Here is a 14,393-nt window from a genome sequence, read left to right as displayed (position 1 = left end):
AAGAAGTGGTCTCCCAGGGGTACACCATCTCATTCCTAAGGCGTCCCCCAAAACTGTTCTATCAGACAAACCGTCAGACCCAGCGAGGCACTGGCTCTTTAGGAAGCAGTTCAGCCATTTCTGCAATCAGGAATAATAGTTTCTGTCCCTGCAACACAAAAGGGAAATGGGTTTTTATCCGAACCTATTTCTGGTGCAAAAACAAAAAACGGGTCTTAGAGGCCTATTCTAAACCAGAAATCTCTGAACAAGTACATCAGTGTGACCAAGTTCTGCATTGAAACTCTCTGCTCTATTGTCCTGGCAGTGCAGCCTGGGGACTTCATGGTACCTTTAGACGTTGAGAACGCTTACCTACATGTGCCTATAGCGGTATCTTTGCGGTATATAGTGGTATCTTCGCTTTGCTGTTCAGCAGCAACATTATCAATTTCAGGCACTGCCATTTGGTCTGTCTACAGTTCCAAGAGTATTTACCAAAATTATGCCAGTAATGGTGGCTCAGCTTCGGCGCCAGGGGATCAGAATGCCCCTATACCTGGATGACCGGCTGCAATACCTGGATGACCGGCTGATATTAGCACACTCTTCAGAGGTCCTATACTGCCATCTCCAGATACCCATTGCCTGCTTGCAGACGCACGGCTGGTTGATCAATTGGAAGAAGTCTGCACTAACTCCTTGCCAGAGAACCGTACATCTGGAAGCTCTTCTGGATTCCCAAGCACAGAGAATCTCTTTACCTGTAGACAAATTCCCAGCACTGCAACAGAGAGAGTACACAGATTACTACACAGTCGCCGATTGTCAGTCCAGGTGGCTATGCAGGTTCTGGGATCGATGGTGTCAGCATTGGACATGGTGGAATTTGCACAGTTCCACTCCAGACCTCTTCAGCATCTGATGCTATTCAGATGGAATGGTCTGGCCCATCTAATCAGATCCCAGACAATAATGCTCTTGCCAAAGGCTTGGCTGCAAACATCTCACCTGGACAAGGAAGACCCTTCTGGATCTCAGAGTGGATACTCCTTACCACAGACTCAAGTCTTCGAGGTTTGGGTGCAGTAGTCAACCAGTACTCCTTCCAAGTATTTTGGACTGTAGCAGAAACAGTCCTGTTGGTCAAGGTCCTGACCGCAGTCGGTTGGTAATGCGAGAGGTAAAGCACATCCTCGGATGGGCAAATAACATATCCCAGCAATCTCCGCAGTGTTCTTTGCTGGTGTTCTAAACTGGGAAACGGACTTCCTCAGTCTGCAGGAGGTGCACCCAGGAGAGTGATCCCTCCATCCGGAGGTCTTTCAAATTCTGATAGAAAGCAGGGGCCTACTGGATGTGGACCTTATGGCCTCATGTCACAACCACAAACTTCCAGTGTACGGGTCCAGAACATGAGACCCCGAAGTGACATTTGTGGACACCCTTGCAATAAAGTGGTCCTTTCATCTAGCGTACCTCTTCCCTCCAGTCTAGCTCCTTCTCAGGATAATTAGCAAATTCAAGCAGAAAGGAGGCATAAATATTACTGATAGTGCCGGCATGACCCAGATGTCATTGATTTACCTACCTCCAGAGTCTGTCCATAGGCGATACTCTGCCACTTCCTCTGCGACCAGACCTGTTGTATCAGTGTCCTTGTCTGCACCCGAACTTGGCTCGCCTGTCTTTGACGGCGTGGCACTTGAATCATCCTTGCTGAGAGCTAAGGATTTCTCCAGGCCTGTCATTTAGCCCATGCTTAAGGCAAGGAAGCCAGCTTTAGGTCGAATATATTATAGAGTCTGGCATACATACTTCCAGTGATGTGCTGTCAAACATTATGACCCTCTGGTATTTAAAGTATCTAGAATCCTGTCCTTTCTTCGGGCCGGATTGGATATGGAACTTCGTCTGGCCTCTCTAAAAGTTCATATTCCCGCTCTATCAATATCGTTTTAGAGACAGATTTCCCCATTGTCGAAGGTTAGGACATTTCTACAGGGAGTTCTTTTGATTCAGCCTCCCTTTGTCTCCATGGGATTTGTCTTTGTTCTAAGGGCCTTGCAGAAGTGTTCTTTTGAATCTTTGACTTCAGTACGACCTCAAATGGTTCACAGCCAAGACTTTGCTTCTGTTGGCTATTGCCTCTGCATGTAGAGTATCAGACTTAGGGGCCCTTTTTATGCAGTTCCACATTTCTGTTTTTTCATCAGGATAGAACTGTTCTTTGAACAAAAGACAGTTATTTGTCTAAGGTGGTGTCCAGTTTCCACCTGAACGAGGAAATTCTGGTACAGTCTTTCCAATCATCTGACCTCTCAGCTGGTGAAGCTTCGCTAGATGTGGTCCGGGCCTTAAGAATATACAAGCAGCATACTGACTCCATCAGGAACACAAATTCTCTCTTCATGCTTTAAGAGGGGCTGACCTGCAAATAAGCAGACGCTAGCTACGTGTATTCGTATGGTCATATCACAGGTGTGTACTCAGGCTGATCTTCTCCTGTCGGAATCAGTGAAACCTCATTCTACTCGCTCTGTGGGTCCTTCATGGGCAGCAAGCCGTGGGGCGTCTGCAGAACAACTATGCCATTCAACCCCATGGTCCTCTGTCCACATGTTTCTTAGATTCTATGCCTTTGCTAAGTTTGCCTCTCAAGATGCTTCATTTGGCCGCAATGTTCTCCTGTCAGCTTAGGAGCGTCCCCTCCCATTTCAAATGCTTCGGGACAGCCCAAGGTCATCCGTGTGGATACCTATGGACCCTGAAAAAGAAAATAAGAGTAAAACTTACCCTTGTTCACTCTTTTTCTTTGAGGTCCATAGGATCCACAGGGCGCCCACACTGACACATCTAGCCTCAATGGGTTTCTCTTCTCGGTCACCAGTTCCCATCTCCTGGTTGTGAGAGCGTGTTTCCTCTGTGTACAATCCTTCCTTCTCTTCTCTCCAGCTCCTGCTATGGGCTTGGGTTTAAAAAAATATAAGAAGCGAGAGACGTAGTAATGTAACAAACTTCAGTGAGCCTCAACAAGGCAAAAGTAGAGTCCAAGAGAAAACAAATGTTCAAATGAGTAGTTGTGTATAGTTGTGTCACACACCGAATGTCTGGACTGTAACATTAGGACGTCTAAGAAATGATGGGGGTAATTCAGACCTGATCGCTAGGCTACGTTTTCGTACACACAATGCGCAGGCGTGTCCGTCCGCAGCGACGGGGAGTGACGGGATAGTGCGAAAAAATCGATCGCATGGGCGATCCCAAGGTGACTGACAGGAAGAGGCCGTTTGTGGGTGGCAACTGACCGTTTTAGAGGAGAGTCCGGAAAATCGCAGGAGGGACTAGGCGTTTGGAGGGAGGGTTTCTGACGTCTGCTCCGGCCCCGATCATCGCACTGAAGGAGTAAGTCTTGGGCTGTGCAGAGACTGCATAAACTTCTGTTTGTGCAGCTGTCCTGCACATGCCATCGCACCCCTGCACAGCGAATTCCCCCTCCCCCTGTAGGCGGCGACTACCTGATCGCAAGGATGCAAAAAATGCACCCTAGCACTCAGGTCTGAATTAGGCCCAATGTCCGGTGGACGGTCCAAAAACTAATCATGCAAGGAGAAAAACTTGGAGACTTACATACATATTACATGTGGTATCCGGATGATAGAAAGACAGTGTCTAGTTGGACAGTCAATAGATAGACACCATATGTTAGACAGACATTAGGTCGACACGGTCAAAAGGTCGACAGAGTCAAAATGTCAACATGAAAATGGTCCACATAAAAAAGGTAGACACAGGTTTTTTGAAATTTTATATGTTTTTGGACATTTTCATACCATCTCTATCCATGTCGGCATAGAGTTGGTTACAAACCTTGTGGAGAGCACAGCGAACCCCAAGAGAGGATGTCTTTCTACAATTGGGGGTCCCAGATGACAAAACTATCCACGCAAACCCCAAAAATGCAAAAAAAATAAATGGTGTCTACCTTTTTAATGTCGACCATTTTTATGTCTACTTTTTGACCCTGTCGACCTTTTGTACTGTCTAACAAGTGGTTTCTAACTATTGACTTTCTAACAAGACACTGTCTCTTTATTATACCACACCCATTACATGTACATAAACAAGGGAGACAAAAGGCAAGGATACGAAGTTAAGGGTTGGAAATGGGGGGGGGGGGGGGGTGGAAATGGCACCCAAGTAAACTTCAGTACCCGAGTAAATACATGTCGCAAGACCGTATTTACCATGTACATAATAAAAAGGATAGTAGAGCATACATCTAAAAATTAGCAACATATAGAACATATGGAAACACCTTATCAGATGGGACAGAGACTTCTAGGCGATCCAACTAAGGGAGTCAAAGAGTTGCATTATATGTTGTTGATGGGAGGGATCTAAAGTCTCGGTATAGGAACCCCATTTTTTTTTTATAGAAGAGGAATGCAGAATGTTCAATGTCAGGGGGAGCGTAGATTGTCGTTCAAAGTAGAGCGTGGAGGTGAGCAAGGTTTTGAAGTTTCTTCAGTCTAGGGGGTAAACTAAGATGGGAGTTCTATTTAACATGGGATGTTGCCCATAGCAACCAATCAGAATCTACTTCTCATTTATCTAGCACCTTCTAGAAGATAATACCTGTAATCTGATTGGTTGCTATAGGCAACATCCCATCTTAAATACAACTCCCATCTTAGTAAATTTACCCCTAGGAGGGGATTTAAGTATCCTGTTCTTTAGGATAAGTTTCTTTGTTAAGGTTAATAACACAAAAAGAAAGGGCATAATATGTTTATGAGTAGAGGGAATGTACCATTTCGAGGGCTGGAAGCCAAGGAGGAAACTGGGTCCATAGGTAGGAGGAGGTGGAAAGAGGTGGTAATGTATCTTAATACTTTTTACCAAAATGTCTTCACCTTAGGACAAAACCCAAAAATGATGGATCAATATTTCATTTGGGGCAATGACCAGTTTCGGTTGAGACCATATGTCTCCTTTGCCCCTGGGGCAGTATATGCCCTATGGAGATATCGTATATGAGTTTCTTGTAGCTGGGATGAGTGTAGAGCCTTAAGAATGTGGGGTAACGGGTACAGAAATTCCTGCTCAGCAGGGGTCCAGGACCAATCAGAAGTCCATTTAACAAGCATAGGGGACTATAATTTATCAACCTTGGCCAGGAGGAGATCCCAATATAACCACTGGGTCTTATAGGAACATTTTTCCAATCTGAAGGTGCATAAACAATTCTGAATGATGTACCCCATACCTCTCAACCAGAGTCTGAAATGAGAGTAATAGCCCTTCAGGATTGAAAACATCCCTGATTATAAGTACAGGTGTATCTCTTTATGCTGCCAAGCCATTCCCACAGAAAGTAATAAACATTCCCACCATGCAAAATAAGAATACTTTGGCCTTGTTAACAAAAACTGAGGGGTCTGAGCTGTGGGCGGGGTATGAGGGAGAAGGACCAGTGCATCTTGGGAGCAAAAAGCTTAACTGTTTGGTGCCCTGTTTCTGGTCTCCAGCAACATATCCCTGTGGATCCTATGGACCTCGAAGAAAAAGAGTTAACAAGGGTAAGTTTTACCATAACTCTTATTTTATTGTTTTTTTTCTTATTTAGAGCGAAAGTTTGATTGATATTAAGATAGAAGATATAGAGGAAGAAGAAGAGATGTATATGAGGGTTGATCAGCAGTGTAAAGAGGAGGAAATCCCTACAGATATCAGCACATGTGAGTAATATATAAACAATTATTACAGAATGGAATCCCAAATGTATTAAGCCTTAAAAATACAGTAGAGATAGATAAAGAGTGATAATTGTCATTTATCACTCTTTATCTGTCTCCACTGTATTACTTTTTAAGGCTTAATATATTAGTATGATTGTATAAATGGTCACCAATCAGCTCCTAACTGTCATTTTTCAAAAACATCTTGTTACATGGTAGTTAGGAGGCTGACTTACCAGCCCACACTCTGACCAGTCTCCTCCCCACACTCTCTGGTGTATCTCATACATCAGGAGCCATCAGCCCCTATTATACTCCTGCTCTCCCCCTCACATCGTGTCACTGTGTATTACCAGCCCAGAGATCTGACCAGTCTCCTCCCACACTCTCTGGTGTATCTCATACATCAGGAGCCATCAGCCCCTATTATACTCCTGCTCTCCCCCTCACATCGTGTCACTGTGTATTACCAGCCCAGAGATTTGACCAGTCTCCTCACCATACTCTCTGGTGTATCTCAGACATCAGGAGCCATCAGCCCCTATTATACTCCTGCTCTCCCCCTCACATCATGTCACTGTGTGTTACCAGCCCAGAGATCTGACCAGTCTCCTCCCCACACACTCTGGTGTATCTCATACATGAGAAGCCATCAGCCCCTAGTATACTCCTGCTCTCCCCCTCACATCATGTGACTGTGTGTTACCAGCCCATAGATCTGACCAGTCTCCTCCCCACACTCTGGTGTATCTCTTACATCATGAGCCATCAGCCCCTATTATACTCCTGCTCTCCCCCTCACATCATGTCACTGTGTGTTACCAGCCCAGAGATCTGACCAGTCTCCTCCCCACACTCTCTGGTGTATCTCATACATCATGAGCCACCAGCCCCTATTATACTCCTGCTCTCCCCTTCACATCATGTGACTGTGTGTTACCAGCCCAGAGATCTGACCGGTCTCCTCCCCACACTCTCTGGAATATCTCATACATCAGGAGCCATGAGCCACTATTATACTCCTGCTCTCCCATCACATCATGTCACTGTGTGTTACCAGCCCAGAGATCTGACCAGTCTCCTCCCCACACTCTCTGGTGTATCTCATACATCAGGAGCTATCAGCCCCTATTACACTCCTGCTCTCCCCCTCACATCATGTCACTGTGTGTTACCAGCCCAGAGATCTGACCGGTCTCCTCCCCACACTGTCTGGTGTATCTCATACATCAGAAACCATCAGCCCCTATTATACGCCTGCTCTCCCCTCACATCATGTCACTGTGTGTTACCAGCCCAGAGATCTGACCAGTCTCCTCCCCACACTCTCTGGTGTATCTCATACATCAGGAGCCATCAGCCCCTATTATACTCCTGCTCTAACCCTCACATCATGTCACTGTGTGTTACCAGCCCAGAGATCTGACCAGTCTCCTCCCCACACACTCTGGTGTATCTCATACATGAGAAGCCATCAGCCCCTAGTATACTCCTGCTCTCCCCCTCACATCAAGTGACTGTGTGTTACCAGCCCATAGATCTGACCAGTCTCCTCCCCACACTCTGGTGTATCTCATACATCATGAGCCATCAGCCCCTATTATACTCCTGCTCTCCCCCTCACATCATGTCACTGTGTGTTACCAGCCCAGAGATCTGACCAGTCTCCTCCCCACACTCTCTGGTGTATCTCATACATCATGAGCCACCAGCCCCTATTATACTCCTGCTCTCCCCCTCACATCATGTGACTGTGTGTTACCAGCCCAGAGATCTGACCGGTCTCCTCCCCACACTCTCTGGAATATCTCATACATCAGGAGCCATGAGCCCCTATTATACTCCTGCTCTCCCATCACATCATGTCACTGTGTGTTACCAGCCCAGAGATCTGACCAGTCTCCTCCCCACACTCTCTGGTGTATCTCATACATCAGGAGCTATCAGCCCCTATTACACTCCTGCTCTTCCCCTCACATCATGTCACTGTGTGTTACCAGCCCAGAGATCTGACCGGTCTCCTCCCCACACTGTCTGGTGTATCTCATACATCAGAAACCATCAGCCCTATTATATGCCTGCTCTCCCCTCACATCATGTCACTGTGTGTTACCAGCCCAGAGATCTGACCAGTCTCCTCCCCACACTCTCTGGTGTATCTCATACATCAGGAGCCATCAGCCCCTATTATACTCCTGCTCTAACCCTCACATCATGTCACTGTGTGTTACCAGCCCAGAGATCTGACCAGTCTCCTTCCCACACTCTCTGGTGTATCTCATACATCAGGAGCCATCAGCCCCTATTATACTCCTGCTCTAACCCTCACATCATGTCACTGTGTGTTACCAGCCCAGAGATCTGACCAGTCTCCTCCCCACACACTCTGGTGTATCTCATACATGAGAAGCCATCAGCCCCTAGTATACTCCTGCTCTCCCCCTCACATCATGTGACTGTGTGTTACCAGCCCATAGATCTGACCAGTCTCCTCCCCACACTCTGGTGTATCTCATACATCATGAGCCATCAGCCCCTATTATACTCCTGCTCTCCCCCTCACATCATGTCACTGTGTGTTACCAGCCCAGAGATCTGACCAGTCTCCTCCCCACACTCTCTGGTGTATCTCATACATCATGAGCCACCAGCCCCTATTATACTCCTGCTCTCCCCCTCACATCATGTGACTGTGTGTTACCAGCCCAGAGATCTGACCGGTCTCCTCCCCACACTCTCTGGAATATCTCATACATCAGGAGCCATGAGCCCCTATTATACTCCTGCTCTCCCATCACATCATGTCACTGTGTGTTACCAGCCCAGAGATCTGACCAGTCTCCTCCCCACACTCTCTGGTGTATCTCATACATCAGGAGCTATCAGCCCCTATTACACTCCTGCTCTCCCCCTCACATCATGTCACTGTGTGTTACCAGCCCAGAGATCTGACCGGTCTCCTCCCCACACTGTCTGGTGTATCTCATACATCAGAAACCATCAGCCCTATTATATGCCTGCTCTCCCCTCACATCATATCACTGTGTGTTACCAGCCCAGAGATCTGACCAGTCTCCTCACCACACTCTCTGGTGCATCTCATACATCAGGAGCCATCAGCCCCTGTTATACTCCTGCTCTCCCCCTCACATCATGTCACTGTGTGTTACCAGCCCAGAGATCTGTCCAGTCTCCTCCCCACACTCTCTGGTGTATCTCATACATCAGGAGCCATTAGCCCCTATTATACTCCTGCTCTCCCCCTCACATCATGTCACTGTGTGTTACCAGCCCAGAGATCTGACCAGTCTCCTCCCCACACTCTCTGGTGTATCTCATACATCAGGAGCTATCAGCCCCTATTACACTCCTGCTCTCCCCCTCACATCATGTCACTGTGTGTTACCAGCCCAGAGATCTGACCGGTCTCCTCCCCACACTGTCTGGTGTATCTCATACATCAGAAACCATCATCCCCTATTATACGCCTGCTCTCCCCTCACATCATGTCACTGTGTGTTACCAGCCCAGAGATCTGACCAGTCTCCTCCCCACACTCCCTGGTGTATCTCATACATCAGGAGCCATCAGCCCCTATTATACTCCTGCTCTCCTCACATCATGTCACTGTGTTACCAGCCCAGAGATCTGACCAGTCTCCTTCCCACACTCTCTGGTGTATCTCATACATCAGGAGCCATCAGCCCCTATTATACTCCTGCTCTCCCCCTCACATCTTGTCACTGTGTGTTACCAGCCCAGAGATCTGTCCAGTCTCCTCCCCACACTCTCTGGTGTATCTCCTACATCAGGTGTCATCAGCCCCTATTATACTCCTGCTCTCCCCCTCACATCATGTCACTGTGTGTTACCAGCCCAGAGATCTGACCAGTCTCCTCCCCACACTCTCTGGTGTATCTCATACATCAGGAAGGCACTAGTGTTTTTTGTGATGGCTGTGTCTGACTGGTCATTGTGGTCGGACGGTATCTCTGATATCTGCATTTTCCAAATGTGGTGGCACCATCTGCCGATACCTGTTGCTGGGTCTGTGCAATGTGATTGGTCATGTGTTCATGTTACAGGTTAAGCCACCAATTTTTTTGTGTCCACCTAAAGAAACGGATTAGCTGTGTGTGCATTTATACCTGACAGGAGATATTGGTAGTTTGCAGAAAGAAATTAGACCGGACGAGCCCCCAGAATCTGAGAATCTGAGAAATATTACGTTGTGATAAAATTTATTTCCAGATTTTAAAACAGAAGATAACATGGCAGCGGCTTTCCAAGGAGAGAATAGCATTGCGATGTACATGCACCCAGCGCACCATGGCGCCGAGATGTCCTCTAGTCACTGGAATCATGGAGAATCCTCGGATAATTCAGGTGATAGAAGAGCTGTTACATAGGGTACTAATTAATATATAATGCTGGCACAGTGCTGGAGATATAACGTTGTAGACTTTTGATGTCACACTTGCCAATGTCGGGAGTGACGGTGCAACGGGGCTATTCAAACATTACTAATTAGAATTGTAATACATGTTGCAATAAATAGAGGGTTTTTTTTGCATAATCTCAGCCAGGATTATGGGCTTACCCACCACGTCCAGGTAACCTCATCGGGTAGATCCGTAAAATGGTGCCACACACTGGGGAATTGTCCTTTCACCTACTCAATGGCGTAGGAAAACCCTACATGATGAACCAAAGATTTCACATCGCTCCATAAGAGCTTCTTCCAGTCCACAGTAGCCACTGGCCCACACAGGCGTGTTTTATATTGCTTTAGAATAGATGCAAGTTCTCAGCCCATTAAGTATTGCCTGAGTAAGGCCTTTTTTTATAACTGGACTCTAACTCCTTAAAATTCAATCAGAACTTGGGGTGTCCCAAAACTTTTGACTGGCGGTGTACCCACAATGTATCCAGCAATTCTTTGGCTGGGTAGTTGATTCTTCATCTCTTTTGTTCTTCCGTCACCTTCTCTTTGATGGAGAAATAGAACATTGATTTCATTGGCTGACTTTCATATACATATTGGACAAGGGAAGTGGTGATACAATGACATGGGGTCACAGGACACCCGTGATGGCCGGTGTCATGTGGTTAATAAATAAGCCAAGACATCTCATAGAATCTAAAGCAGCTCCTAGATGTTTTTGTAAATTTAGGAAAAAAAGTTGCATATATAATTTTCTAAATTTCTAATAGTTTTTTCTTAAATTGGAATATTTTAAGGAGGCTCCACGTTCAGGAAACACAGCTTGCACGAGACTGAAGATGACGGTGACGATGGGGAGGCCGAAGAGGGCAGCAGCACGTCCAGAGCTCCCAGGTTTTCAGAAGAAGAGAACGAGATTCTGGTGGAAGGGGTCCTGAGGAACTACGAAGTCCTGCTAGGCAGCCTGTCCCAGCAGACCTCCCACAAGGCGAAGACCGCCATCTGGAAGGAAATAGCCAGCGCCGTCTCCACCCAGGGGGTGCAGCCGCGCTCCATAGAGATCTGCAAGAAAAGATATCGGGATTGCAAGCGGATCACCAAAAATAAGATGGGGCGGATAGACAAGCACGCCAAGGACACGGGTGGAGGAGAACTGCGGCTCATCTTCAAGACGTGGGAAGAAAGGGTTAGGCAGCACCTCTCGCGTGATGTGGAGGGAGGTGCGGACACCTCATTCTCTCTAACATCCCAGGGTGAGATAACATATGGATATGTGGTGTAAAAATTCTGTCATTTATTTATAATATGTGTATATACATATATATACTGTATATATGTGTGTGTGTGTGTGTGTGTGTGTGTGTGTGTGTGTGTGTGTGTGTGTGTGTGTGTATATATATATATATTACATTAATTATATTTGAATACTTTATATTTAAATAGAGTGTGCACCTACTCGGATGCCTGAGTTACAGAGGAAGAAGACGGCGCCCAAGGAAGTGCAAAGAAAGAGGGAAGGTAATAATTAAATTCTTCAAAAAAAAGTGAGACCTTTATGGTGGTAACATTTCATTATCCTTTATTTATATGGCACCACAAGGGTTCCGCAAGACCTAACACAGTACTTATGGGCAAAACGAGAAAGCAGCAACTTACAGTACAGAACAGTGCAGGACGAGGACATGGTATATAGACATTTCTGCATCAGCGGTCATAAGACTCAAATAGGCAGCAAGGTGGCAACAACCAAGGTTTAGGGAAGATGAGGAAGAGGGCTTTGCTCATGGGCATGGAACAGAGGGATAGGATGACAGCTGGACATGTTTGATGAAGAAGTGGGTCTTGAGAGCCCGTTTGAAGTTTTGTAGAGAGGTGGAGAGACTAACAGGGAGAGGCAGAGAATTCCAGAGGTAGGGAGCAGCACATGCAAATTCTTGGAGTTGGGAGTGGGAAGAGGTAATCAGTAGGCAGGAGAGATGGCAATCATTGTGTAGCGAAGATGCCGAGCTGGAGTGTAAAGGGAGATAAGGTCAGATATGTAAATTGGAGTTGGGCTCTGTAAGTGAGTGTGAGGAGCTTGAATTGGATTCTGAAGGGGAAGGGAAGCCAGTTTAAGGCTTGTAGGATAAGGGAGGTAGATATATACGGTTGGAGAGGAAGATGAGCCGGGCTGCAGCATTGAGGATAGATTGGAGTGGAGAGAGGTAAGTGTCAGTGGTGCCAGATAGGAGGAGATTACAGTAGTCCAATTTGGAGATGACCAGTGAGTAGATGAGGGTCTTAGTAGCATCTGGGTGAGAAAGTGCCTGATCCTGGAGATATTTTTGAGATATAAACGGCAGGACTGTGAGAGGTGCTGCATGTGTGGTCTGAAAGAGAGGGAGGAATCAAGGATTACTCCAAGACAACGCATTTGGGGGCTAGAGGAGATGGTTGAGCAGTTAATAGATGAGGGTCATGACAAGGGCGGGGTCTGGATTCAACCACCATTTTGTCCATCTGTAGCATAGTGGGATCTCAGTGTGGTCCAATCAGGCTCCATTTGAGCCTTTAGCTTCATTAGATCTTCAGTTCGTTACTTGGAAGCTGGTCTTCCTTATGGCTTTTTCCTCATCCCGGTGTGTTTCTGAGTTAGGAGCTTTGTCTTGCAAGCCGCCTCTTTTTGTCTTCCATGATGATAGAGCGGTTGTCCGTGTGGTTCCTAGTTGTTTCAGTTTTTCGCTTAAACCATGAAATTGTCTCTCCGTTTTTTTTCCTCCTTCGGTGACTGCCAGGGATCAGGATTGATCTGGCTTTATTGGATATAGTTCAAAATTTTAAGATTTACTTGGACAAGACTTCTGTCCGCCGCACGGATTCTTTGCTTGTTCTTTACGACGCACATAAAAGTAGTTTGCCGGCTTCAAAGCACACAATTTTTCGTTGGATCCGCTCAGTCATGCCCTGGGGGCATCTGAGAAATGTCCCATGGTCCAGTGAACCACCAGTCTTGCTGAAAGAGAAAATATAACTTTGTGGGTTATGACGTTCCCTCCCTGACGCTCAGTTGTGCGGGGTTTTGGTTCTTTGCAGTCTTTTCCCTACTGGTTTGTTTTACTGAGTTACTGCTACTCCTTTAAAGACGTACTGGCATGATGGGGTTTTAGGGGGTAGGAGCTGACATTTTAAAATTACAGTAATTTCTCATACGTCCTAGAGGATGCTGGGGACTCCAAAAGAACCATGGGGTATAGACGGGATCCACAGGAGACATGGGCACACTATAAGACTTTGAATGGGTGTGAACTGGCTCCTCACTCTATGCCCCTCCTCCAGACCTCAGTTAGATTCTGTGCCCAGAGAGACTGGACACACACTAGGGGAGCTCTCCTGAGTTTCTCTAGAAAATACTTTATGTTAGGTTTATGATTTTCAGGGAGACCTGCTGGCTACAGGCTCTCTGCTTCGTGGGACTGAGGGGAGAGAAGCAGACCTACTTCTTATGAGTTCAAGGGCTCTGCTTCTTAGCCTACTGGACACCATTAGCTCCAGAGGGTTCGATCACTTGGTGCGCCTAGCTGCTTGTTCCCGAGGCCGCGCCGTCAACCCCCTCACAGAGCCAGAAGAGAGAAGCCGGGTGAGTAAAGGAAGAACAGAAGACTTCTGTGACGGCAGAAGACTTCAGAGTCTGAGGTAACGCGCAGCGGTCGCGCTGTGCGCCATTGCTCCCACACACAAGCGGCACTACAAGGGTGCAGGGCGCAGGGGGGGCGCCCTGGGCAGCAATATACTCATGTTTAGAGCCTGGCAAAGAGGTATACAGTGCATAGGCACTGTATACAGACCCCCACCAGTATAATAATGTAAATATCTACCGGGACTGAAGCGCATCGATAAGGGGGCGTGGCTTAGCCCTCACCACTCTATCCAGCGCCATGTTATCCTCAGAGATGCTGGCACCGCCAAACCTCGGTTGCACAGCTCCCTGTGTAAAACGGGGGGGGGGGGCACAGTTGTTTAGTGTAGAATGAAGCACTATATATATATATATATATATATATATATATATATATATACATAATGAGCGTGTGGTAGATGTGTTGGTAAACGTTTTATGTGTTTTCCCTGTCAGATACTGGGATCTACCCATTAGAGTTAATGTAACGTCGGTGGGTGTTTAGTACACGTGTGTCGGCATGTGTGAGTACTCTACCACAAACGGCTATGGGAATCCCTCTGTCGGCACCGCC

General features: G+C 46.8%; 1 protein-coding gene across 1 annotated transcript in view; it reads left to right on the top strand.

Moving 5' to 3' along the window:
• The window catches only part of LOC135056975 (uncharacterized), a 61,389-nt gene that overhangs the window by 32,780 nt on the left and 14,216 nt on the right, over positions 1 to 14,393 (top strand). The window contains exons 6-9 of the mRNA XM_063962789.1: positions 5,609 to 5,720; positions 9,972 to 10,106; positions 10,962 to 11,417; positions 11,608 to 11,682. Of these exons, the coding sequence (XP_063818859.1) occupies positions 5,609 to 5,720; positions 9,972 to 10,106; positions 10,962 to 11,417; positions 11,608 to 11,682 (778 nt within the window). The remainder of the gene's footprint in view (positions 1 to 5,608; positions 5,721 to 9,971; positions 10,107 to 10,961; positions 11,418 to 11,607; positions 11,683 to 14,393) is intronic.

The sequence above is a fragment of the Pseudophryne corroboree genome, chromosome 3 (genome assembly GCF_028390025.1).
Source record: "Pseudophryne corroboree isolate aPseCor3 chromosome 3, aPseCor3.hap2, whole genome shotgun sequence".
NCBI lineage: Eukaryota > Metazoa > Chordata > Amphibia > Anura > Myobatrachidae > Pseudophryne > Pseudophryne corroboree.
This window is presented reverse-complemented; position numbering and strand designations above follow the sequence as displayed.